Source organism: Acanthaster planci, linkage group LG12, assembly GCF_054643075.1.
Source record: "Acanthaster planci isolate LZ-2023a linkage group LG12, COTS_SCS, whole genome shotgun sequence".
NCBI lineage: Eukaryota > Metazoa > Echinodermata > Asteroidea > Valvatida > Acanthasteridae > Acanthaster > Acanthaster planci.
The window spans coordinates 1765887-1793719 of record NC_141788.1 but is presented as its reverse complement, the minus strand read 5'-3'; the positions used below and the strand labels follow the sequence as shown (position 1 = coordinate 1793719).

General features: G+C 38.9%; 2 protein-coding genes and 1 long non-coding RNA gene across 9 annotated transcripts in view; 1 reads left to right on the top strand and 2 right to left on the bottom strand.

Annotated features, from left to right (window-relative positions):
* The window catches only part of LOC110982838 (receptor-type tyrosine-protein phosphatase epsilon-like), a 48112-nt gene extending 39984 nt beyond the window's left edge, over positions 1–8128 (bottom strand). For 2 of the 3 annotated variants that reach the window (XM_087144363.1, XM_022241554.2), the window contains exons 1-6: positions 7876–8128; positions 6782–6892; positions 5101–5196; positions 3812–4039; positions 2560–2667; positions 1249–1344 (exon numbers count right to left, since the gene is read on the bottom strand). In XM_087144363.1, the coding sequence (XP_087000489.1) occupies positions 1249–1344; positions 2560–2667; positions 3812–4039; positions 5101–5196; positions 6782–6892; positions 7876–7945 (709 nt within the window). In that variant the 5' untranslated portion in view covers positions 7946–8128. The remainder of the gene's footprint in view (positions 1–1248; positions 1345–2559; positions 2668–3811; positions 4040–5100; positions 5197–6781; positions 6893–7875) is intronic. The other variant, XM_087144362.1, reaches the window with a different exon arrangement.
* LOC147797051 (uncharacterized) overlaps positions 1–27833 on the top strand; it is a 106459-nt gene that overhangs the window by 67246 nt on the left and 11380 nt on the right. The gene's annotated exons all lie outside the window — the stretch shown is intronic.
* LOC110982839 (angiopoietin-1 receptor-like) lies at positions 9000–25406 on the bottom strand. Of its 3 annotated transcripts, XM_022241557.2 has the most exons (24): positions 25216–25406; positions 24535–24733; positions 23749–23865; positions 22748–22837; positions 21256–21471; positions 20141–20416; positions 19382–19672; positions 19016–19233; positions 18660–18729; positions 18425–18531; positions 18012–18216; positions 17662–17761; positions 17215–17458; positions 16786–16825; positions 16514–16674; positions 15915–16143; positions 15196–15306; positions 14207–14391; positions 13892–14005; positions 13148–13218; positions 12612–12652; positions 12362–12458; positions 11903–12008; positions 9000–11634 (listed from the first exon to the last, which is right to left on the bottom strand). In XM_022241557.2, the coding sequence occupies exons 2-24, from the start codon at positions 24635–24637 to the stop codon at positions 11572–11574; spliced, it is 3255 nt and encodes a 1084-aa protein (XP_022097249.2). In that variant the 5' UTR covers positions 24638–24733; positions 25216–25406; the 3' UTR covers positions 9000–11571. The 3 variants fall into 3 exon arrangements, with proteins under 3 accessions (XP_022097249.2, XP_087000500.1, XP_087000501.1); XM_087144374.1 differs by lacking the exon at positions 25216–25406 and having other exon boundaries at positions 24535–24809; XM_087144375.1 differs by lacking the exons at positions 20141–20416; positions 25216–25406 and having other exon boundaries at positions 24535–24809.

Here is a 27833-nt window from a genome sequence, read left to right as displayed (position 1 = left end):
GAGTATCCTCCTGAGGACTAACCAGCCTCCCGCACCGCTTACATCAATTATGTTTTCTTATAATCTAAATGCAAAATACTAGTATAGCACAAGTCTCATAGATCTCTTGACCAGAGGAGACTGATCCTATCATTGTGTTCTGTGAGATATCTGATGGGCCCAAAACCGGCTCGTACCACAGCACCGCTTAATTCCCCCCCGCATATGTAATATCACAAACTAGTTAAAAAGTTGAATTAAGTGACCTTTTTGAGTTGACATGAATAATCCTTTTTTCACACAATCCCAACGCTTACAGCTGATGGATTTTTTCCCGCAAATTAAGTTATTAAACTGAAATCTTTTGCGGTGCTTTCTAAAATTTCTTACACCAATTTTAAGTTCAAGGCTTAAGGATGCAAAAATGTCGCTTTGATTCTGTAGAGTATATTGTGCAAGAGAAGCATGAACGTCGACTGCAATGGCTGATTGAGGAGGCAAAATGGGGGTATTGAGGACCCTCTGCTATGATCAGATGTGTAGGAAAATGGAGAAAGGGCGATTTGGAAGAGAATTCACTTCCCTGACCCTTTTCTACCCTATAGAAATGTCAGAAAAGGCTACTTTTACGTGAAGAAATTTCTAAAATCAAAATTTTTGGCTCCAAGAGAATAAGAAACGAAAGATTTTGCCCTTTTCCCAAATTTGGTTCGCAAAACTACCGTAGGAAATCGACAATTATGTTTGATTATTTTATGACTGTCACAAAATATGTATTGAACTTGAATTTACTACTAAATCCGTTTAAATGAAGTTGAGGTTCAGGGTTTGTGTACATTGAACTCTGTGATATCAGACCAAAACAAGTTAATTAAGACTCCCCTTAAATTCACGATTTTAATAAAAGTTCAAAATGAAAGGATGCTGTGTCAAGATTCCATTCAGTGAAGATCCATTCGTTGTCTGACATTCATTAAATCTTCCATTAGATTTTCATCTTTTCACAAAGACATAAAACATGCGTGTAATTGATGCAAAATGTCGGAGTAGACATTGCATGATTGTTGAGGTGTTCATATCGACATGCCACAAAGAGGTTTGCTAGCTAGGTTTCAGAGGTGACCGTAAACCAACATGAATTTCTGTCATTAAAGGGAAACAGATGGCGCACTGTTAGCAAATTTTGACTCCCGATCCGACTACCCACCGCTACTTATAAGTGAGGCCTGTGCAGCGGGTGATTTTGAAGACGATTTCTGAAAATCTTACCACAGCATTGTACTCTGTTGACAATAGTGATTTTCCTCAAAGAGTAGATTGCCTGGAGATCCACCCTCCACCAATGGTCTCCAAAGCCCGTACACTCTGACGAAATTACATTGAAATAAACGTTACACTGATAATGAACTTGGACTAAATCGATACTTAATGAGACTTCTAATTATGTAAAAATGCTTTGAAAATTCGGTACTTCTACACTGTGTTGAATGAAAACAGCTGGGTCAGAAAACATCTCCCACAGGATTGACTTTTGAGGGCAGTTAATGATGGAGTTCCATTTAAATATCAACACATTATACAAAGTATTTATTACGAATTCCTGTGTTCCACCCCTGAGAATTGAGAACATGCAAAGACCCTTTGTACGTGTTCCTCCAGTTTTGTACGGTTTGAGAGGTCATTTGGGCACGGCCTTGGTTTGGTGGATGAGGAGGTTCACGAAAGATGTATGTTACCACTGTAAACGATTAATAGAATTGTAAAAAAAGACATTTAGATGGCAGTACATGGATTGAAACAGCATGTTTTCACTCCACAAACAGGTTTGTGTCGGCCATGTTCATTCCCTTGCAAAACGACAATAGTGTTTCTGCATGTTATAAAACTGGCCCATTGATATGTATTTTAAGGGGCCTTCACGCCTTAACATGAGACGGTACACATTTTGATGGGATGTATATTTCATTAGACGGTAACCTGTAAAAATTTAACCCTTATGATGGTGTCCTGCAACATATGAATAATTCAGAATGATGTCAAAGTGTAACACATCACTACATTAAAACCAATCGGATAAGTAGTTCGTGAGATATCTGCCTCTTAAGTGTGTATCTTTCAAGTCATGTCACCTGATACACGAATTTATCCTCAAAGCGTTGTCATTACTTCCATGTAGAGCATTCCGTTCCCATATAAATCCAGGGCTAGGCCATCTGGGAAAATGTGTGCACAGTGTATTATAATGACCTTGCGTCAATGTTAAGCTCTTCTTTGCCAGAATTTTTTTCGAATTTTGAAATTTGTTTAAAGAATAAAAAAATCTAATTTATCAATCTTCCCAAGTTTTCCAAACTTTAAATGCTACAAATTCTTCTTCATAACTGCCCTTTAGTACCTATTAATGAGAGCCGTGGGTGCACTTGACTTATAAACAAGCACTGTGTGTGGGTGACATTTTAAATTTTTAGTCAAGTGAAATAATTTGACTTGGAGCAACTTTGAAAGAGGTGGACATATTAGAGGTTTTACAATCATTTTGTTGGGGGAAGGCAACAGTCTTTTGGATGTGGAGTCGCTTACTTGTATGGGAAGCCGTGCGATCGTTTCCGTCAACTGCCAAACCTGCTACAGCGTTATTGTAAGTTGTGCTCTGATCTGCAGGCTTGCCAACGATATCGAGGGCCAGGCCTAACATGAAAGTTGAAAATTATTTGTTAGTTTTGCCACCGCACATAATGACGTAATGATATTTCCAAGTGTAGAGAAGTACAACCTTATCTATTACAGACCAAGTCGTAAATATACAACTTTATACCATTTATTGTGTCTTGGTATCGTCAGCTCTTAATTGTTCGTAAGCTTTCAGTAATTTTCTACAGGTGTGGGGCCACCGTATCATTGGTGAAAATACTTTTCAATCAAACGCTGCTGCACTGTTGAAGTTTAGAAATCCGCAGTGTGCTCTCAAACTCCGATTCAAACAAATTTTATGAAATAAAAAAACTTAAACAGAGGACAAAGTCCTGCAGAAATCGCTGCTTGAAATTCAATGTTTGAGATTGCTTTTAACTTTGCATATGTCAAACGTCTTTGTGAAAGGAAAGCGATTTAATGTTTCACACTGCAGCAGGAACGATGGGAAAAACCTTGTTTATATACACATAACGCGGTAGCTATTTTGAAATTTGCGTGTGCGACGTCGCATTTCCAGCAATGAATACAAGTCTTCAAAAGATAGACTAGTTGTAGTTCAGGGTTCTGTCTATTGTCTTCTTGTGTGGATTCTCTTCTTTAAATTTCAACCGATGATTTTCTCTTTTTAATTAACTGTCGATTGACATGCTGTTCCTCTTCTTTTACGTATTTTCAAAGTCTACAAACGTGTTGTAGGCCTGCTTTGTATTAAAAATGATAGTTTGTAATATGTTCTGTAATATTTTGCGTCAGTGCAGATACCAACATCAAAGGAAGACCGATAGGCAGATGACCTTTCCCGGTTCATTTAGTCAGTGATTGTATTTTTAGATACGAATGGCAAATCAGACACTTGTACAGAAAGATTTAGATGTTGATTCGAGCGAGTGTAAAATGAACTCTCTCCCTTAGAGTTCTCATTACAACATGAACACCTTATAAACTGCAATGTAAGCATAGCATATCCTAGTGTTTACAACAAGATTTATGGAAAACAAAATGAAGTTAATTAACTTTAATTATGCTAATGTACCCACGGTTGCTGAGTTCCAGAGGTTTACATTTTTCCGATATGAATGTGAAATAAAGTTTCCTTAACTCATTTACTAAAGATTATGTTAAGCATACACGTACGTACCGCAGTTAGGCGACGCCTCAACTCTGACCTCAGCAATATGGAGACATACATTATAGCCGTCAGACAGTTGCACACTGATGTATCGAGCGAAGACTACCGGGTCCACCATGAAATCAATCACTGCTCCATTGGTAGCTTGACCAGTGGAGACTGAGCCTATCATTGTGTTCTGCGAAAAATTGGATGAGTCTAACCCGGCTCGCACCACAGCGTCTGTCAATCTCCATCCTTGATTTGTAATATGAAATATTTAAAATCTTGAACAAACTCAACATCCCCATGACAAGTATACGTAAGGGGATTACTGCAAAGAGGAGTGTAGAGAATGGCACTGTAACACATTCACAGAATATTGAAGATGAAAAAATTGAACAAATAAAAAATTCCTTTTGACAAAAATAATCCTTTCTTCACACAATCCCTCAGTATATGAGTGGTGCATTTATTCGCAAGAAAGTTATTAGGCTTACATCTTTTTTGCCGCTTTCTCACATTGGCTTGCACCTTCCGTTTTAAATTTCAAGGCTTAAGTATGTCCAAAAAATCGTTTAATTTTGGTCCGTACATTGTGCAAGAGAAGCATGAATGTCGACTGCAATTTCGGAACGAGGAGACAAAATGGGGGTGGCGAGGACCCTCTTCTATGACCAGATGTGTAGTAAAATGAAGAGAAGGCGATTTGGGGGACAATTCACTTTCCTACCTCCGAAAAGCATGCAAACCCTCCCCCTTTCTACAAGGAGAGGCCATAAAGGATTACCTTTATGTGAAGAAATTTTCAACTATCTAGCCCCAGAATAAAAAAAAAATCGCTTCCTCTGAAATTCCCCTGCCCAAAATTTGGTTCGCAATCCGACCTTAAGACAGTAATGTTTGATTAGTTTTGTGACTGTAACAACATAATAAGGTTTGAACTTTCAATGAAATCACAACTATATTCCGTCCGTTTAAACGAAACTTAAGTTCAAGGTAAGTTGATAATGAACTCTTTGATGGCGGACCAAAGCCAGTAAATTGGGGATCGCTTTCAATTCCCGATTGGAAGGATGAATGGAAAGATGGTGTGTCAAAATTTCATTTAATGAAGAGGTCAGTTGGCTCAAATTTATTATATCTTTGATTAGATTCTCATTTTTTTCACAAAGAAATAAAACATGCATGTAATTAGGGCAGAAAATCGGAACAGAAAGTGCATGATTGTTTGGGTGTGCATATGTGTGTTATTAGCTGGGTTAGAATTGAAAGCAGTTGCAAGTGAAGGTGAAAAAGAAGATTTCTGACAATCTCACCGCAGCAATCTCGCCTGTTGACTACAGTGATTTTTGTCAAGCAGTAGATCGCCTGGAGATCAACCTTCCACCAATGGTCTCCAAAGCCAGCACACTCTGACGAAATGACGTTGAAACAAACGTTACACAAATAATGAACTTGGACTAAATCGATGCTTGTTGAGAGTGTTTGAAAAAAAAGAAACGATTTCGGTACGTTACACTTGTCTTGAAAGAAAGCGATTAGGTGAGAAAACATCTCCCAGCGGATTTATTTTGAGGGCAGTTTTATCTTATTGATAGAGTTCCATTTAAATATACAACCCCTGGAATTCGGAACATAGGAGAGACCCTTTTGTACATGTCCCTCCAATCTTGTACTGTCCAAGAGGTCTCAAACAGCTGTGATGGTTTGGGCACAGCTTAAATGGTGGATGGGGATTTTAATTAAAAATGTATCCTACCACTGTAAACGATTAATAAAAGTTGTAAGTGAATGAAGACATTGGCATGGAAGTGCAAGGATTGAAACAGCGTCACAAACAGGTTTGTGTCGGCCATGTTCATTCGCCACGAGGAAAAGAAAGTCGTATTTCCGTGTGTTATCAAAACTGGTGTGTATATAGCTGCATTTTAAAGGGGACTTCCCCCTAAAAATGAGACAGTATACATTTTGATGGGATATATATATTTCATTAGATAGTAACCTGAAAAAGATTATACCCTTATGGTGTCTTGTGACACTTGAAAATTCAGAATGTCATAGCTGTATTACAAATTACTACAAAGACATTAAAAACCAATCGGATAAGTAGTGCCTTAGATAATGAGCGTGCATCTTTCAAGTCATGTCACTTTATACTGGAATGCATCCTCAAAGTGTTGTCATTATTTCCACATGGAGTATTCCTTATCCATAAAGCCAGGGCCTGGCCGTCCGATACTGAGGTCAGGCCCAAACAGGGTATTATGGTACCCTGCTGTCAATGTAAAAGTGTACTTTAACAGAAAATTCCCCTTTTTGTAATTTTTTTCCATTTGTAAAGGGAGCCGCCCACTTTCAAAGTGTTCCACTAACTGTTCCACAGACTGCTGAAAGATTCCGGAAGTGACATGTCAGAGCTAAGCGAGAATTGACACTTAATAGCTTGAAATTCAGAACTCGGACAGCATGGTTGTGTTTGATGTGACTTTTTCTTTTACGAAGGCCTACTCAGAATCCCATAACAGCTAAATAAAGTTGTGACACCACAAATACACTGACTAAGTTGAAGTCAATCTAAACTAGCTCCCCATCAACCTTAATAGAGCCCTGAAGTCAAGCAGCTATTATAGATCCCCAAATTGCTAATGTGCACACGGTAGTTACAGCCGGGTATCTTCTAAAGAGGAATGCCTTCGAAAGAAAAAATAATAAAGATGTTTTAGTATATAGGAGTATCCAAAATTTGTTTTGAATTAAAAAACCTCTGCTTTATAAATCTTTTCAGGACGGTTTTTCAAACAGTCCTTCAGTACCTATTAATGAGAGCTGTGGGTGCACATGGTTCGTATAACATGCATTGTGGATGGGGGGCATTTTAAATTTGGCGTCAAATGGTTTAATTTTACGAGGAGCAATTTTAAAAGAGGTGGACTTATAGGTTACATAATCACTTTGGTGCTGGAGCCCTATGTGCTTCTGAGATTTTAAAACACTTACTTGTGTGGGAAATCGTGGCATCATCTCCGTCTACTGCACTGCTTGCACTCCCAGAGTCATCGTAAGTTGTGCTCTGACTTGCTGGCTTACCAACGATATCGAGGGCCAGGCCTAATATGAAAGTTGAAAATTATTTGTTAGTTTTTGCCACTGTCCACCATCATAATATTCCCAAGAAATGAAGAGAAGCACAATCGAATTTCATTAACTTCTATAATTTGTTAGCTTTCAATAGATTTGTACAAGATTGTGGTCTTCGTATCAAAGCTGAAATACCTTGCTATCAAAAGCTGTAGCACGGTTGAAGTTTCGAAATCTACTTCAGTGAATTTGCCCGCACTTCTTTAAATATACTTTGCATGTTGTTACAGTTTTTTAACTACGCACGTAATGCAGGAACCTGTTTAATACCTCAAACATATTTCCCCAAATAAATACACAATTAACTGAGGGCAAAGCCCAGCAATCCATAAAATTCAGTGTTTAGATTGCTTTTTACTTTGCAGCTGTCACAAGTCTTTGTGAAAGGAGAGCGACTTAATTTCTTATAGTGCTGCAGAAATGATGGAAAAAACCTGGTTTATTTGGTTACCAATGACACGGAAGCCATTTTGAAGTTGGCGTGTGGGACGTCGCATTGCCAGCAGTGAATAAAAGCCTTCAAAATTATGAGTATAGTTGTAGGTCTCTCTATCGCTTTTAAATTTCTTTAAATTTTCAGCCAACGATTTTGTCATTTTAACTGACGATTTGTATGCTGTTCCACTTCTTTAATGCATTTCCAACGTTTAGAAAAACGTGTTGTATTTTGTAGTACAAATGCTAGATAACACCAGAAGAGTTTGCATGCGTAGAAGTCCTGGATTCGAAGCTGGTTAGCTCATTACAATCACTTCAAGAGCCTTGTGCACATTTGTTCCCGCTAAAACGGCTAGTAACAACATAACAATCAACTTGTGTACATAGGAAAAAGCAAAGAATGAGCATAAGATAGACCAAAACTAAATACACGCACTACAACGAGAAGGTTTTGCCTAATCTGCGCTTTTTCCGGGTTGTCGTCATGTTATTTTGAAACACATTATTTCATTTACCTTTGTTTAAAACGACGAAAACCAGTGAAATTATGGTCACACAAGGGTGGAACATCGTTGATGATACCATGACGTCTTTGGGTCCACGACAGGAGTAGTATTGGAGTCAGGGAATAATGTTATCAAATGTCGGACCTCAATGTCGCCATATTCAACGCGCTGTTATGTATGTTCCGTTTGAGACTGGCCTGTTCCCGCTGAATGACGTGCTACACTTGCAACGCCAAGTTCACTTTCTGATTGCATTGGAGTAATGTATTTGTACTATCTGAACAATAAATATACACATGAATGACTTGCAAGAAAGGGTTCCAAAGCCAGATTGCAGAGGTTCCCTGCACTTTTTTGTTGTATTTGTTGATTTATTCATATATTTTCGGTGCATATTTTTGATGTTTTGAAGAAAAGAGTGGTTCGATGATAACGTTATCAAAACTAGTCATTGGCAGCTGAATAGGATCTATTGGGAATAAAATATTTTCCAGGTTTGATCACAATAAAAGGAAATTTCAATTTGAAAGAAATATAAAATCTGTTTATTGTAGGTACCTCTGATTCTGTAATTGACAAGAGGGCTAAACCATCAGTTTGTTTTAAGTCTACTTTTCCATAGGATATCCAGCCAGTTTTGACAAATCAATTTCACAGTTTAGACTGTGCTTTATCAATGACAATTCAGGTTATGTTTCCCTAAAACAGGACAAGCGGATAGCTTTTGGTACGGCTAAGGAAATACGTAACGTCAAGTGCATTCCTTTTGTTGAACCTCTGAATGAAGCAAACCCGTTGCAGTCCACAGTGCCAGAACATAACGAGGGGGTTCCCCACTTAAAACCCTACAAATTTCGTTATTTGCTGAAGGTCTGTGCTAATGAAGGTTGTTTTCGCCTGACTTGGATACCATTTCAGAGGATTCAGTGATTAACAGCAATCGGCAACACTCATTATTATATTGTTCATCAACCATTTTCTGGATTTTATACAATTGCTTCCTGTTCCTGTAAACACGAATTATGTATTGCTGGTGACGATGGATAGAACAGCCAATTTATGCTTCTCAAAAAGTCAGAAAAACAGAGCTTACTTCGGTTGAAACGACCCCAAAACACACAGAGACCCAGGTCTCTACTCACACCATAGACCCCTATAGACCCTAGCTTTATTAGCTAAATTGCTTAAAAAGGAAAACCCTGCCTGTATTTGCCACATCTTTTAGATTTCAATGTTTATTGTCCTCTCTTGATCGTTTGTGTTAGCAAGTGATTCCTTCTTTCGTTTTCGACTTTCGTTATCGGACGGAGAAAAAACTACAATTTGCATTTCCTCATCCATTCGTTCAAGACCTATTGACTATTTTTTGATACTAATTAGTAGATTACTTCTTCCTCCATGGTTGAATATAGTGCAGAGAAAATAAGGGCTAGCACTGAAGCAATCACGATGCACTTTCTTGCCTATGTATTCCTTTCATATGTCTTAATCCTATAAGCTTAGCTTTTAACCTTGATCTGAGGAATGGGGTGTTGCATGCCCTGCTACCCCGTTCACACACCTGCATTTTGCCTTTCATGATGACATCAGTGTTTTATTACTCCTTTCTATTATGTTGAGTCTGCAGTCTTTTTTGCGCTTTTGCTGAGCGTGGTTAGGCGTGGGTCATGACACGTATTCCCTACGCGTTGTCTACGAATTACTTTTCTCCCTGACAAGCTTGTATGAAGTACGACGCATGTCACAACTTTTGAATTTATTCAGTCCTCGTCAAGGCCTTGGGGGCGTCCAAGCAAAGTGATCAGGCAGCCACTTTGACTGATGTAATTTTTGGACCAGAAAAGATATTCAAAATACTAGTGTGTCTTTCTTTTATATTTATAATTCACCAGAAAAAACAATCACCAGGGATTGTAATTGTAATAACTACAGAAATCATAAAGTAAAACATCTCAACTTCCTTGTACCAGTGCACGCTGGCTGCATTGGTTATCGTGTGTGTCTGTTGAGAGCTATTGTCAGGCAAAAGTATGTTCAATTGTGTCCTTGTGAAAAAGTACAAAAGCGCAGCAACGGAAATGCATGTAATGCATATGCTTGAGTCTCAATCTCAACGTGTACGCAGACCAACATGTACTCTATTTTTATCTTCTCCATACAACACAGTAGCATGACATTTCTTGCTACAGTGGGGGCGCTAGTTCTTTCACCTTTCGAAAACTCTTGGAAGGGAGACATAATTATGGACTGTCCTGTACAATTATAATACAGGGTGTCGCAAAAAAGGTAATACAACTTTAAGGGGTTAATATAGCTATATGGCATCTCACACAGCATTTTGAGGGCAACGACAATAAATTTGAAGATAAGAGCATTCAAATGACACCTTCCATGCCTAATCATGTTATTGTAGAAGTGAATACCAATGGATTGAAATCATGGCACCAAAACTACACTGGCTCACTTTAGCCATTTCACTAGTCTTTTAATTAATACCCTCAGCTACTGATACACAGTTACTAATTATTTTTAATTCAGATGTTTAAACGGCAACGCATAGGTGTATATCTGGGTAAATGCGACACTTACTTTTGAGTCATATTAAGCTTGCTAGAAAGATATATTAAAATACATGTAGCTGTCTGTGGACTTCCTACATACACATAAAGAGATTAACAATAGCTTTACAAATATGACATGCAAGTCTACACCAAACAAACAGTTATAAATTACACATATTTGGCCATCAGGCAGAAAGGATAACATTGGCAACAAGTTATTTGAAAATGTTCCTTCAAAAGTTTAAGAGCATACACATAAAATACGTAGCTTTCAGCATGGATAAGGTGATTTTTATATTTATATGTCAATATGGTTTAAAGAATATTTAGACGTGGACATGCATATTATAAGTGTTTTTTTGAAAAAAGCGTGGATGTTGGAATGTCTCATCGGCAATTTCTTCTTGCAACTTCTTTTGTGAAGGGGAAAAATAAACCTGTTACCAAAACGTCAAAGGTGTTTATCAAACTCCATCGGCCGATTGCTGTGAGATTTCTTAAACCACCGCTTGTATTATGAAGTCATTATAATGTCATGTCGACTGTATTTTCCCCTGGAAAATACTACTAGCCTACTCAAAGAAGTGGCACCTAAGTTTACGTGTCAGTGGGCCGCATGATACTCATTGAGTGGACAATTTTGCTAACACGCGATTTAAAATGCATTACACACGGGATACTTTGATTAAACTGTTGCAGGATTACATCAAGGGTTGAAATAATTATAGCTATAGACACTGCCTACGAATCATTTGTATATAAATGCATTATTCACAATTTGCTCACAAAAGAATTTGAATTGTTAGTCTAAAAGGAGGCAAAAGAAATCATTTTATGTAAACAAATCCACGAACACGTTCCTCAAGCCTCAATTACATTTATGTAGAAACCAATCAAAAACAGTAACGGAAACTCATTAAAGATTATTCTACCGCATAGTCATTTATCATTAATGCAATGGATATTCTGTTTTCAAGCATTTGCTAACTTGAACGAGACGTTAATGCTTGTTAACATTCCGCATAAATATGTACTCCTAAACTTCTTTTTCATCACTACATACATAATTAAAGAAAACAAACTAACCTCCTATTTAGAAAATTATACGTTGATTCATTTCCATGATAAGGGTCAGCTGATTGACCTAGTTATCATCGAGTTCTTTCATGATTATGAAGTTCTCGTAGATGGTGGGTGACATGTAAATCTAGGAAATTCAAGAAAATGTTGTATTTCGAACTTTGTACATGAAAAAGTGAAATAAAAATAAATAAATAACAAGTTCACGTTTACCCTTTTGAATTCAACACAACCGTTTCCTGTGTCGAAGAGCAAAAACAAGTCCCTACAGTGTATCACATTCTCCACAATTGTTTGCAGACCATAATAGTTTTCTGATAAATGGTGACTAAATGTAAAACCACCTTTAATAAAATGTGTAAATGTTCTGAGTTTCAGACAAACACCACACTTACATTTTTATCCGAATTGGCGTTCATGTCCTTGAGGGCTTCATTGATTTCTTTGAAGGTTGGACGTCTGCTTGGAATCTCCTGCCAACACTCCAGCATCAGATTATAGCTGCTTGAAGAAATGACACTTAAATGCAGAATTGTGCTTTGCTAAATTAATTCCCTTGAAAGTATTGCAAAAGGGATTTTAGCGGGTTTGTGTTTTTGTGTCTTTCTTCGGTTGTTTCCCCATGAAAGGCTAATTCCTTAGGCACTTCGTAATATGCAGACTAAAAACCTGCAAAGGCAGTCAGTTGAATAGTTTTGCACAATGGAATGATTCCCAAGAAATAAATAGGAATGAAGAACTGATTCCCCCCCCAAATTTCCAAGTAGGCCAAAGTGTTTTTTTTTTAACAGTCGTTGTTAGTTAAGGGGTAACTTCTGTGTTAACCCGTCTGACTGTCTATCGGCTGTTCTTACATTTCATCAGCGCAGTTTTCCGGCTTAGGCATGCGGTATCCGTCCAACAGTCTTTTAGCCAGTGACTTGCTCTCAATCCCAGGGTACGGAGTAGAGCCTGAACAGTGAAGGGAGACATTTGTCCTTTGAATGCAATTAGTCGCGAGCTCACGTTTATCATAGAGCGTGTTAAACCATCCTTAATATTTCACCTGTTCGGGGACGAAGGACGTTTAAACTAAACACAATGCTTTTTAAAACCATAACATACCAAATGTTGCTATCTCCCACAGCAGGATGCCAAACGACCATCTAAAATTCGAAATAGAAAGCTCAGAAAATTAACGGCAAGTCAAAGGGGAAACAACACATAGAACAGTAATTTTTGGAAGGATATTTTCCTATCGTGTTGTACCATAACCATTTTCAGTAATTGGATCTTTCATTTCCATTGTGACCTGAAATACAGAATATATATAGAAAGATTGGCACATCAAAATTGGTACATTTTCTAACTCTGTAAATGCAGTTAATGTGAATGTATATAATTAAGGTAATGGAAGCACTGACCGAGCGGTGCCATTTGGATGTCCACTTGATTTGGTGACACGTATACATGTATATGTATACCAATGACATCTTAGGCAGTGTTTATTTCTAACTTTTTCAATCCCGTGGACATATTACCAGTCTGTACACGGCCAAATGTATCTCTAGAAGTCAAATCTGGTCAAAATACTGGTGACTTGGAATCAATCTTTTGCAAAACACACAAAACTCCATAGAAATCCAGATTTTCACCCTTACACATCACTCTTTGACTTGTAGACACGGCGAGTCAGAGATTCGACGGCTAACCAGCGGACTGGAATCCGCGTCTGAGAAAAAAAGAAAATAATTTGTGATTTACCATCCAGCCACAATGTGCCAAAATAATTGTAAGCCATTCTGTGAAAATGAGAAAGAATTCGGTCCGGCCACCTTGGGCCACAGGGAACCGTTCCCAATGGCGGATAGGAAATTTTCATAACCATACTATGCTAATTTTAATTCGAATTCCAATCTAAGTAATGTATCACAAAACAGGCTCATTTTTGTCTTTCCAATGTCATATCATACGACATGACTCTCGGGTTGCTCCGGCAACTTCTAAATTATTTTAACCATAGAGAAGGACAGACAGTGCTTCCTTTCTCTGTGTTTCCACAGCACAAAATTTAATATTAGTCAGAGCGGTGTAGGATTGGTTAGCTTAAAAGATCTGGCCCCTCCCGACAAAAACACATTGATGCTGTTCATCCATAACACCTGTGGCTAGACTCATTTCATCACTTTTGAATAATAGTAATGTTAATGTTAATGAAATGTTAAATTAATCAGAAATGTGACTGAGTCGTTGATGAAATTCATATTTATTTATTATTTTTTTGCAAACGAAGGTGATGCTGTAAATAATTGTAGTTAAACGTCTCTCTTAAAATTCTTGCGTGATGCTTGGATTATTATGGCGGTATTTTATTCAGGTGTTGATTTTGTTCCATTTATTTTTACCGATGATTTCTGAACATAGATGTCCTCCCCTCTGGAAAGGCCAAAGTCAGAGACTTTGGCGGTTAAGTCTTCAGCAAGAAGAACGTTCCTTGCGGCCAAGTCACGATGGATGATCTGAAGGGAAAAGTGACTGACAGGTGTATAATATAAAAAAGTAATCGGTGACATGTTATAACCTTACACCTCAGTCAGAATACAACAGTGTGATTTCACAAAACACAAACATGACACATGTAAAAAGAAAAAGACATGAATTATATGCTGAATTATGTAACTGTGATATTAACTGAAAATGTCTACAAGCACTTAACAAACCCCTGTCTTAGAAAGATGGTCCATTCCTTTGGCTACATCTGCGCCAAATTTCAACAAATTTGAAGAGGTCAAAGGAGTGGCTCCGGTGTTCCTCTTCTTTTCATGCTTCTGTTTTGGCCGATTACTCCTCAAATAATCTCGCAGGTTGCCATTAGGAAGATATTCAAGTGCGACGCACAGGATCCCTAGGAAACAACAAACAATTTTAGTTTTGAGTGGGAAGGTTCCTCTACAGTTTTTACTTGTGATAATTGTTCACTGAAAATGACCCACGGAACGACAGACGCAAATCAATGCAGCTAAAACCGGCCATTCGTAGCAAAATCTGGCTGCAAGCTTTTACCATTTGGATGGATGTAAATCCCCTGGGGACGAATGTAAATTTCCCGTAACGTTTTTACCTTGGAACGGACGTTTGGATCATCCATCACTTTTTGTTGTAAGGATAAAAACGGATATTTTTCAATAGATTATTAAGAAGGGAAAAAACTGCAAAAGCTTTAAATCAGTTGTTTTAACAATAGAAGGGTCATAATATGTACATCTTGATCATGATCAACACACCGTAACGTCATATGGTGTCGAGCACCACACCACCTAAGCTTTTAGAATTTCATGGTCTGGTAATTTCTTTCTTTAATTCATCCCTCATCCTCCAGTCCTCAGTACGGATTTACGCCACTGGCCGTTTTAAGGGCCTTCACGCGTGATTTGCTCTGATCACGTGACCTGCATCCAAATAACAGATGCCCTCCCAGAGTATGTAATGAGCAGTGCAATGTGATCACGGCATCAACAAATGAAACGTCGGAATGAAAATATTGTGTGGAAATATCAAAGTGTTTGGTAATAATTGCGATACAGTTAACGTTTTGTCAAAGGATTGACAGTGAAGAAAGGAAGTAACACCTGTACTGTTCCCTTAAAGTTATCGCAAAATACACGCCCCTACTTGTTTGTCTTGCTCCAAGGAGTTATGGACGGTTTACCTTCGTAAAAGCACGCCCCCAAGAGACATACAATGTTAGGATGAGGCTCGATGCTAGCCATTGTCTGTAACTCCTCCTTGAAATCCTTTACAGCTGCATCAGAGGCGCCATCTACAAAGGGCAGGTTGATATTTGAAACCAAAGAAGAAATACAAGCAGTAACAACATTCATGGTGAGAATACAATATAAATAAAGTGAGCCCATACGATGTAGATCTTGTCAGAGATTTTTTTAGTGAAAATCCCTCTGGCTGTAACTCTGGGGCCGGAGCGGAATCCGTCCCTAAGACATTTTCTCCAATATCGCCGCAGTGCAATTTTTTCAGGAGTTGAGCCTCTAGGAATATTTAGAGTAGCTCTTTGCGTTCAGTGAGACACCATTTTTGCAATAATCGAATTACCGTTCTCGCGCAGTGCGCATTTTGGCGAGACGGGTCAGCCCAAAATGTATACTTTTCCACTGCGGCGCTCAATGCACGCGTACACTGGCGCATATGTAGCCATGAACCTCAAATGACCCTGACAACAAAACCATAGGTACATTGAGTCCAAGTTTAGAAAATCCGGGAGTGGTACAGTCGAGGTGGGGGGCGTGAGATGGGCCAAAATAATCTGGCTCTGAACATACCGTATTTTATATTGAATCCTGTGTGCTGTACATAAAGGAACCACATAATATTAATTTAACACCATAGTCTCTGTAGTGTAACTGGCGTTACCTTTTAGTGTTTTGACAGCTGCTTTGTTGAATTTGCCTTGGATCTGAACTCTTCCTTTCCGTACTTCGCCAAAGTTGCCCTTGCCAAGAACAACGTCTTCTATGACCAAATTCCCCCGTTTGATTTCCATTTTTTGCACCCCGGAAGGAAGGCCCATATCCTCGTAAATGACGCTCTCCCCATTGTCTGCAACTGCTGACTCGTTTGGGTTAGCTGCAGGTTTGTCGGCCTTTGGTGGAAACAATCAAATGCAATCTTTACAAAGCAGCCAAGGCGTTTCTGGTACAGTTTCAGACATCCCTCTGAGATAAACAAAATGGTTGCACCTTATTAGCCAGGCAAATTATCTTTTGAAGAGTGACCTGTTAAAAAGTTTCATTCTATAGGCAGCCATAAACATGAGAGTACGACAGATTTTTAAATCTCCCGGTGCCTGGCAGATGGTCTGAGTCTCATGGTTTTTCAAGTTAACAAAAGTTCGAACAGTACGAAAGTACTACAACTTGTACAATTTGAAGTTATTATACCAAGTCGTTGTTTTAAACTTTATAATTCGCTATTTGGGAGTCATAGCTTTGTAAACAACGACAATCACTCACCAATTCCAAGGTTGCTTGCACAGTGGAACTATTTGATTTTTTTTCTTGACTTTGTCTTCTCCACCCCACGCATGTGATAGTGACAGTCAATCCCAAGACGAGCACAATCGCACCCAGCACTCCAGCTGCTATTGTTGCTTCGTTGCCTTCCCGAGGTTGGACTGAAAATATGTCATTGTTCCCAAGTTGCATTAATAATTGTTTATTGTCTGTCCAGTTCTAACAAATCGGTGACTTTGAGTAAGTGTCATACCCTTTGAAACATCACTTACCAGAAACTGTCAGTGGCTCCGAGTATGTGACACTGACTGCCTGTAGAATAAATAAGCGCAGTAAACTCAAAAAACTTATTAACTTCCTTTAAATAAATTGTCACTTTGTTTTTCAAAGCTTTTGCCGGCTTGTGTTCATGGCCTGTACACCAGCAGTGGCGTATCCAGGCCTTGGGGTTGGATAATTTTCTCTTAAAACTACTATCCAATTTTCAAACGCATTGGAATCCTCAACACTGGTATTCTGCTCGATTAGGTGGTAGTTTTGAAGTCGTTGGTGCTTTCACTTCAAAGAAATCTGCAATGTGTCTTCAGGGATGCAACTTGCCCCCAGCACCTCCAAACACAATCTAAACTTGTTCACGAGAAAAGAGAAATGAAACATTGTGTATTTCGTTGAAACAAATCAACGTTTAATAGGTAAGTCACCGTTTCGTTGACTTTGCTAACGGTCCCCAACCGTATGTTGTACACAGCATCTCTCTGTAGTGGTGCATTCCAGTAGCCACCATACATCTTAGAGTCTCCAACTACAAACATCTCCGGGAGGTTATGCTTGAGAAATCTGGCCGTAATGTACCCGCTGGCAGGGTCCTCGTAGCGTCCTGGTACGAGGACTTCCCTTTTGTTGACTGACAAAACAGCAAGCCTCTTAACGTGAATAACATGTGACCTAAATGCAGTGGGACAGAACACCATTAAAATATGAAGAGTAAAGTACAGTGTACGAGGCAGATGGTTTAAGAGACAGGACAAGAAAGTTATTTTTAAAGTATCAAAAGCAAGCTTTAACCTGATCAATACTTTTTCCGTTGAAGGCTGAAGGGATATCAAAATATTTATTTGTAGAAGAAAACCTATATGAACTTCCCTTACTCGATGTACTCTTCAGATTCTGGGGCAACTAGACTGATTGTTACTGTTGTATCTGTGGTTTCGCCTTGGTCGAGAGTTGGTCGAGGTGGTGCAGGTAAATCTGGTGGAAATTAAATCATTATTAACAGGACTATCACATACGAGTTATAGGCCTATGCTAAACCCTATATTCCTTTATAGTTAATGTTATGTTAACGCAAATAATGCCGAAGTGTCTTAAAAACAGACGTCGTATAGTGGGATTTTTGGTATAGTGGATTTTTATACTTGTTATTAAATGGAGTTTAATATTTGATTATAAAGATATGAACATCTAAATAAATTAAGAAAAAAGCCTCTCAACATTTCACCTGTCACTGGCTTAGTATAAACCTCCAAAGCGTAATCAGAAGTTCCCTTGAACATTCCATTCCTCGCTAGGACCCTGAACTCATATTTTGTGCCAGGACTGAGGTTGCCTTGAAGAAAAGGTGATTGCTGAGCTTCGCTGCTCTGATACGTGACTTCTGCAGTTAGTTTTGGTGGAGAAAGACTTTCCAAGATCCTGTACTCGACCTGACGAGGCGAACCAGAGTGTAGATTTGGATATTTTTCTATATTAAAAATGACGAGACTAGGTAAAACTGACAAGACTTGGTAAAGATCAACTCAGGATGTTACCTGCAGAGCTTGGCAGGTTTCTCTTCTTTGTAATATTTGTTGAGGGGTGCCTGTAATTTTTGTAGTTCAGTGCTTCAATTTGAAAATATTTTCGAATACGTACTAAGTACGCAGTGATTGGTCCTCTGGGTTTCAGGGGTGGCTCCCACGACAAGGTGACCGACGTTTCTGTTCTCTCTGTATAAGTGAGGTTTCTTATTGGTCCAGGAACTGTACAAAGAAAAGAAATCTAGTTTGGCTTGAGACATTGGATTGTGCGTTATGGAAAATCACGGATTTTCAGTATTGAAAATATTGTAGTTTGAAGCAATTGAAAAAAGTAAATCGATTTTTTGTACCTCCGATTGCTGTCATTGCGTTGATAGCCTCACTCCAAGGGCCAGCACCAGCTGATGTCACGGCTTGCACCTGCAAGAGTACGTTTAAATCAACTCAAAAGATCTCGATTACAATCGTTACCCCTAATGAAGCATAAAGCAGAAGTGCGCTAATAGTTTGCTGGAAAAAAAGAAGAAACACTGAATTCTTTAAGAATGTGACAAATCTGTAAAAATTCATCAGGGTGACGTTATGGGCTGTGTTTACCAACATTTAGGTGAATTTCCTTATCTAGACAGAGGAATGAGCCTTTAAGGAAAGCGGGTGGTAACTCTGACGGTCACTAGAGAACTGAAATTCCCCAAAATGGTATAACCTGAAATAGGTATGTTGCACCCGCTTGGAGATCTGTTACACGATGTGTCAGTTCAGTCAAGTTAACGTCGGTCTTCGAGTTATTGTTTTCTTCAATCCTCCAGTAGCGAACATTATAGTGCGTGATAACTCCATTTGGAGGGTCTGGTTCCAACCACTCAACAATGACAGACACGTTGTCTACTGACTGGATATGAACGTTTAAGGGAACTGTTGGCTCTGTAGAAATACAAGGGCAAAATTCATTAGACTAAAGATTGAAGAGATGTGACTTTAGACATTTTTCTAAGCCAAAAATCACAATATCAAGTAAAAATGACAGGTTGGATGTAAGTATACGAGCAAGATCGAGCAGAATATAACATACCTGCTTGTTCTGTTCTTGTATTTACTGCATCGCTGTATGGGCCTGTCCCAGCAGCGTTGGTTGCCGCAACCTGGAAACTGTATGAAGTGAATGGAAGGAGTTGATGGAATACGACTTCTTCCCCAGTCACAGTACCAGTGGTACTTGATCTAGAATTCAGGTTAATGAGCATATATTCGTATCCTGTGATGACACCGCCTCTGTTTCCACACAGCGGAGGTCTCCAAGTGAAAGTGAGGCTTCGTTGGCCAACGGATAAAGCTTCAATCACAGTTGGTGATGCCGTCGGTACTGTAATGTAAAAGAATGCTTAAAAAATTGCATTTAATGGAGATAAAGTGCGGTAAAGCAAGTGCATCTATGACAGGTAATTTAGGAAGAACATTGCTTTTAGAGGTCACAGGTAAAGTCTTTGAACACACCCTCATGGTTGGTTGTCAGTGCATGTAGCCATTGCTTGGAATGCATAAAGGTTTATCCATTACGAACACTGGGCGAGGGTTGCCCTCGTCCACTCGTTTTCTATTTTTTCTACGAATGACGCTATCTACATTCAAACTTCGAATCTTGGCATGAACAGCAAAAACCCTTTTTAGCTTGTTATAGTTGAGCTCTGAAGACAAATGACACTGGTTAGCTTTGGATACTTCCATATTTATTTGAACAGATAAAATCAGAGAAAACGTGTTTTCCTAAGAGGTGCTCTTTAATTTAACAGAATTCAATTACATAAATCAAAGCTTATTTTTGTTGACATACCGACTGTGCCTGTAATGGTCTGTCCTTGTGTTTCTGGTCCATAAGCGCCATTGACAAAGACTTTGACTTTGACAGTGTACCGAGAGTATGACAGCAGGTCATTGATTGTCGTCTCGCTTCCCTGACAGATGCAGTGCTGGATGTACGTTGGTGAGTTGATCGGTTCGCAATCATCTCTATTTGTCAGTGCATATTCCACGGCGTAATTTTGCGCACAGGTGACCGGGGACCAACCGACCTTTACACTCGTGGAACTAACAGCTGTTAGCGTCACCGCTGAATGAAACACATGACGACAAACTGAACTTCTTCATTTCTTAAGACGTCTTGACGAAAAAGACATTGTATGAAAAACGCAGTGCTTTGTGGATACGCAATTGCATGCAAACCGACGCACATGGGACGTCGCTAGTGACAATGAAAACCTTTGACAGACCGCATTAATTTGTTTTGTCATTTGGTTTGACTTGCTTTGAATAGACCAGTTCAAGGATAAATTCAAATGCATGGTGGCCAGGCTTGGCAACAAGCGTTTGCGGTCATTCAGAATGTACAGAGGCACAAATTTCAACGTGATCATGTTTCTCCGAGATTCTTGTGGTTTTTGTTTGTCTTTAGGAAACTCTCTAGTACTGTTATAGCAACAACTGTCTGGTCTGAGAAGGTTTTATAATGCACGAAATAAAAAATCAAGAATTTGCTTTCGGCCCGAAAGAAGGAGGTCAAAAGAACTTACAAAGTTTTCTGAGTTTTCTGAGTGCAATGAATAGCTTTGAGATTTGACGACAATGAGGTAATAGCGGGTCTACTCAAGCATATCACACGGGAACAAAGACCTGCCCTCTATTGGAATTCTCCTCGAGTACCACGTGTATTTTCATATATTCAGCTGGTACCGGTATGTTAAAAAGTCGGAGAACGCTGGATTTGTAGAAAATGTTTTAGTCTGCTAAAATGATGACTTTTGGTGAAAGTGCTCAAAAAGAAGTTGTTTGACTTCTGATGCTTTTTGGGTTTTTGTTGTGAAAGCCTTAGATGGAGATGCAAAGATTCTCTGACTCCTACTCTGGTAAGTAGTTTTCAAAAATAAATGGAGAAGTCCTTTTTATACTCACTGCTTGTCTCAGTAGTGACCATTACTTCGGCCATATGAAGGCAATTCCCGGACAATTCCACGCTGACGTATCGAGCAGAGACGATCGGCTGCACTAGGAAGTCAATATCGGCGGTAGACGAAGCTTGACTAGAAGTGACTGGAGATCCTATCTGTGTGTTTTGGGTGTGATCTGAATTCAAACCAGCACGTAGCACAGCACGTTCTAACCGCACCCCTACATTTTTATCGGAGAATAATTTGCAAAATTTAACTACATCATTGTCACAGAGATAGTACGTTTGGGTTTCATCGATAATTCAACTGAAATAGAGGACTGGAGGCAGAGCCTAGACAAAATTTGCTTCGTACGTAGTCTCCATTGCTCTATATTCTGCCGTACCAATTTAATGCATGTAGGGCAGGAGCATTGCATTACATTTGATGCTGAGCCGAAGGAAGCTTATTGTACCTGGTTTAAAGATTCCCCTAATCAAAAATACTACTTTATATACCGTTCTTTCGTTTGCATAGATATGTCCTTTATGGCACACCGCATTTGAGTAGGCCTTCGATAAATGGCACATTGTTGCCTACCGTTCTGTAGGATGATCCAACTCTGAATGGAAGAATGTTCACAGCATTAGGTAGATTACGTAATCCAAATTATTATATTTGGCTTTTAAACATAATAACAGATCGTTCATATAAAAGAAACAAAAGAGATGATAAATGGCAAGAATGTAAAATCGAAAAACAAGCATTTTTTATGAGCATACTGAAACTTTAAAGTACACTAGCTTTTAAATAACAGGTAACCTACAACCTGTTAGTGTTCACATCCAGACTAGATTATATTCCCCGAATTTGGAGGATTAAAAATGGATTAGGGGACACTAATGTTAGAAGATATCGGAATAGGGGAACATGTTTAATGCTAATACTCCAGTAATCGAAGCGTGTACATATATGTTTGAAAGCAAGAGAACAATGTGGCTTTGTTATCCTTCGTCTGAGGCTATCCCATATTTAAAGCATAAATAGTACTCGTTCTCCAAATACTTATGATTGTATTAAAACTTTGGCAAAAACCAAAAAGTCAGTTATCTGTTATTCTTATCAAATTATCCAATGCTTCGAAGTCTATAATAAAACAAATTTAAAGACATGTGTTTGCATGGAAAACTGGATGTAAATCCCGGGGATGGGGGGAGGGCAAACATCTCACTATTTGTCCGTCAGCTGGGTTATTGAATCATCCATCCCCGAATCTTCGTGGTGAGAGAAAAAATTATGGCGGATTTTGAGGATTTTTTTACTACCCTGAAACAAAAACGTATTCAATATAGCAGTGCAAAAGGAGAAAATAAAAGCTAAAACGTCGTTTTGATTGAGGGATGTGATACCACCCTCCACGTTTTAAATTTCCACGGCTGTATAATCTTTTGATTAACATCACACCCCTTCCCCCAGTATCCAGTATACGATTTTACGCCAATGACTGAAAAACTTACTTTGGTGGTCTTGCCTGTTGACAATAGTGATTTTTGTTAAGCAGTACGCTGCCTCAAGGTCAACCTTCCACCACTGGCTTCCGGTACACTCTGAGGAATATCAGATATGAAGAAAATGGCTGTCAAACTTGTAAGTGATTTCAAATAGGCCTATTTAAGATTCCAAACGTCCAGTTAACATGAAAGGCCTGCATGCTGCAAAGCTGTACTTGACATAATTAGATTCGTTGACTTAGTTCAGAAGCGCACTTTCTGAAATGGCCGTTGCATTGTATATGTAGGACACATGATCCATTTACTTTCATTTTGTTCGTTGATAGCGCGCGATCTGTGATAGGAACCGCTTATGCACAGAATGCCGGCATCGAGACACATAGCGTTGTGTGTTATTGCATGCTGTGAAAATGACCATGCCATGCATGGCATGGTGGAAAAGACCCATTAATTGCAAATTTTAGGTGCCAACTTTATACAAAAATTGATTGTACAGCTCTTTGTTGTAATCTTTTCCGACTGGGAAATCTCAAAAGGAGTCTACGAAAAGGTAGTTTAAGAAATTGTTTAAAAAGCCATTAATTGATACTTTGCGCTCCGCGTCACATCTCCCTCGGTTTTATGCGATCTGCTGTCTCTCATTTCGTGCTAACGCCTTTGGTTTCTGCGACAAAGAGCGTCACACTGAGCTGCCATTAAAGTCATATCTTTTCCGACGGAAGCATTGTTAAGCATTGTTGTGGCTGTGCTATGACTTTGGTGTCAGCATAAACATGTATTTATATAGCAACGCCATGTTTAGCATCGACCTTTATAGCCAACAGTGTACATACTCGGACGTATCTTGAAATCATGATGCATGAAGAGTTTTGAACGGTGATATTTTGAGTCGGGTTTTCAGCAAAAATATTTCACAAAGAGGAACTGTTAAAGATAATCATACCTTTACAGTCATTTTCAAAAGATTAAACACCTGAAATTCGTTTGAGATCTGGACTCGCGCTTACCTGTGTGAGAAGCGGTGGTTCGAAGTCCGTCCACTGCCAAACCTGGCTGCGCATCTTCATTGTTCATGTAGGTTGTGCTCTGACTTGCTGGTTTGCCAACGATATTAAGGGCCAGGCCTAATAATTATGATAGTGAATTTTTTTGTTAGTTTCTGCTGTTGTGTAAAATAGCCACATCATATTTCTTAGAAAACGAAACTTCCTAAATGAAAACAAAATTCCAGAAGAAGACGGCTTTAATTTAACGCACCCTGAACACTTTTGCTCTTTTCTGTAACGCCCCTAGTGATAACAAGTTGGTTCAGAACATGTTAAAACCTCAGGTTTATTTCAGGTTCAATGTGTGATCAGGCTTTGGCATCCAAAATAAACTTGAAAATCTGAGATTAGAATCAATCTGTTGCATTTTAAATTTGTTAAAAAGTTTATTCTCCAAAGTTCTTGAATCGTAAATCAAAGAAAGTTTCACTCCTGAAGATTTAAGGAAACTTTTAATTGACAAAATAACAAAGTTAACTCTCTCCCGACAGACATAGTTAGCCAACCACTTCTTGAATCTCTTTTCTTCACGCTAAATTTTCAACACAGTATTTTTTCGACGCATGAATTAATCAATAGTGTGAATCGTCATGTAATTCCAAAGGAAAGAGGAATAAGAAAGACAAACTACAAGTACACTGATAAAAATCCAGTAATATTTTGTGTTATTTTGTATTCATTACGGTCAAAACTTCTATTTCCGGTTTGCTGTCATGTCGTCATTTTACATCACCGTACGTTACTTACCCCTGTGCAAAACGACGAAAACAAACCAAATCACTGGTACACAGGGATGAAAAGTCTTTGGTGAAACCATGACGTCCTTTGGTCTACGAAAAGGCTGATGCATGTGTCGGAGTTCCGATCAAGGATTCATTGGATCACTATATGGACTTCGCTATTCGACGTGTTGTTCCACACGCAGTACGTTCCATGGGAGACTCGCCTGTCACCGTTTAAGAATAACGCGATGATCACAGTAAATGGCGTCTGCCAAGCCCAAGGCCACTTTCTGTGAAGTAATGCACTTGTGCTGCCTGAACAAATGGTGCACGCATGAGTTGCTTACAAGCAAGGGCTCAGAAGCATCATTATTGAAATAACCTGTTTTTTCTGTTGTTTTTCCGCCTCAGGGTATTTTGTTCATGTCGTCATTTTACGTATTTATTTCTATATGGAAATGGGTGAGTGATAAGACATTCACGTAATGAAATGGATCTTTTGGCTGCTGAAAAGGAACTCGAGAGACGAAACATACCTGGCTTCAAGAATTCATCAGTTTAAAAAGAGGTTGAATATGAACGATATAAGCGCCTCCGTTTCTTTATTTGACAACGGCCAATTTTTAAAGTAAAGAAAGAACTCCTCATGGTACGTCCGACAGAGAGTCAGGGTCGTCATAATTGTTGAATTTTGGGAAAAACTCACCACACGTATTTCATAACTCGGTCCAACTTTGCATCAACACAAAATACAAGGCCCTGCAGTGCAAAGAAGCAGACTATGAAACTGACTAGATCAGGCAGGGCCCACGAAGCAATTCTGGCCCTGTCTGACGCCTAAATTTTACATTTTATGAGACTAGGCTTCATTGACTTCAGACGTCTGAGCCACGATACGTTTCCTAAAATAGGACAAAACAGGTTTTATAGGGATAAGGAAATATGTAACGTCGAGTACAATTCCTAATGAGGAAGTTCAGACTGAGAGAATGGTCCACTCCAAAAATGACCCAACAATGTCAAGCTGAGCGAGGGGATTTCCCTCTTCATCCCATTCAGCCAATCTCTCATTGCTTATTAGATTTATTAGCACCTGAAGCGCATTATACGTATCAGTGGATTCAGAAATATAGCAGTTGGCAACACTCATGATCTTATTCTTCATATAAGCTGCATTGTCTCCTCCTTGCCAATCCGTATGTTTTGCTTTGTCCTATCTTGATCGTTTGTGTTGGCAAGTGAGTCATCCTTTCATTTTCGACTTTCATTATCGGACAAGAGAAATAACTGCGATAAGCGATCATTTCCTCATCCAGTTTGTTCAAGGCCTTGTGTTTATTCCTAACGGTAATACCACATATTCAAGAGGGCTCTAAACTTGAGTTAGAATACAGGACATCAATGTCAGGAGATAAGTGTTCGAAGAAATTAGTTTTAACACCGTAGCAATCCTGAGCCACTTCTTGCTTGCTCCTTGCTCTGCTTCAAATTCTTCATTACAAATGTGCATAATGATCATACTATGTGAATTGATGTTTTCATTTGGGAGACATCGTCTGCCATGCATGTATATCTCTTCATGGCATTAGCTTAGCTTTTAACCATGATCTCAGGAATTGGTTGTTGGATGCCTTGAAGTAATCTTCCACCGGATGATACCTGTAATCCAGTTGGACTCCTGCCTCCTGTCTTTCATCAGTGTCTCGGTCGACACTCCTTTCTGCAATGGGGAGCTTTGTCTTCCACCTTCTGCTGGGCGTGTTAGCTAGGCCAAGACAATCATCCCCTACGAATCATTTACGCACTACTTTCTTACGTGACAAAATTGAATGTCATACGACACGTCATGAGTTGTGAATTTATTCAGTCCCCCATTTTGCAGAGTTCCGCCCACTACTGGGTATCGGTTAATTAACTGAAGTGCGAATCCAAACAGACATGTTGCAGGCCTGTGTTGTTCGTAGTTGAAGTATTTATGGCTCAGGGCTTATATACTGAGGTTGAAATCAAGCTACCCCACGCGCATTAACTGAGAATGCCCTTCATGTCACGTACTTCTATAACGGTACTGGTGCCAGGATTTGAACATAAATTGCAAGTCCCAAACACACATTCTGAAGGTCAGTGTTGCTTGTTGTTATGTGTGAAGGTCTAGGGAATTTTGGCAGGGTGTCCGAGATCGCGCAGATTCTCCGAATGACTGATCTTGTTTCTGTATATCGACGGTGCGAATTTTGTAGCAGACTAAACAATCGAAATACTGATTTGACTTCATTGATGTTATTCGCCATGTCACCTTGAATATAATTGTAATGAATGCAATATCAAATTTTTTAAAAAAATCCACTTCCGTGTACATATGCAGACTGGATGAAGTGATCTGCATGCGTGTGTAGAACCATTGTCTGGCAAAATATTTTGACCTGTGCCATTATGAAAAAAACATATTGACGATGGTGAATACGCAGTAGGCACACATCAATGGAAATTATATCGTACGGAGTCCCATTCTTGACATGTAAACGGACGTACTATAAAATACTTGATTGTTCGCGACTGTACAAAATATTGACATAAACGTTTCCTACAACATGGGGGCGCTAGTTATTTCACGTATGAAACATTCTGGAAGACGGATATATAATAACTTTGCAAACGTAATACATGCAAAGTTGTGATTACAAAATAATGTTAAAGTATTCGTTTTGGTTCTATTGAAATTTCAGTGTCACTACCTAAGGTTAGCGTTAAGTTTAAGAATTTCGGAAAAATTGCAAGAAAAATCTTCAACTTGGACTGTTGCAAACAGTCTCACTTTAGTACTCGGTCCTTCTAAAACGTCATCACCTGAACAGAAGTTCACTGGCCTATTCTGTTATTGCTCATATAATTTATAGTTGGTTTACAGAGAGGATGGATGTACTGGCATGTCCCGGCCCCTTTACGAAAGGGTTTGGGTATCTGCGTAGACAATACACATTATATAAAAAGCACTGCAACCTGCAGATTCACTTGTGTCCCAGTACCCTGAGTGTGTTTAAATTTGAATTGCATTTCTGTTTTCGATAGGCTTGCGTAAATGGTAAGCAGAAACAGTCGGAGAGGAATTAATACAGTCATCTGTAGGATTGAAAATGGCTCAAAAGTTCGTTTTCATTGTCAATACCTGCAGTTTCGTAAAGCAACGTCATTGTTATTGAATAGTTTCAAGACTATAACAAGTGGGAACGCGCAGCCGTTAAAGTATTTTAGTTCAATATTAAGTAAATTAATTACTTATGAGCTAAGTTTAAGATTTAGTATTCCGTTGTACATCTAGTGCGT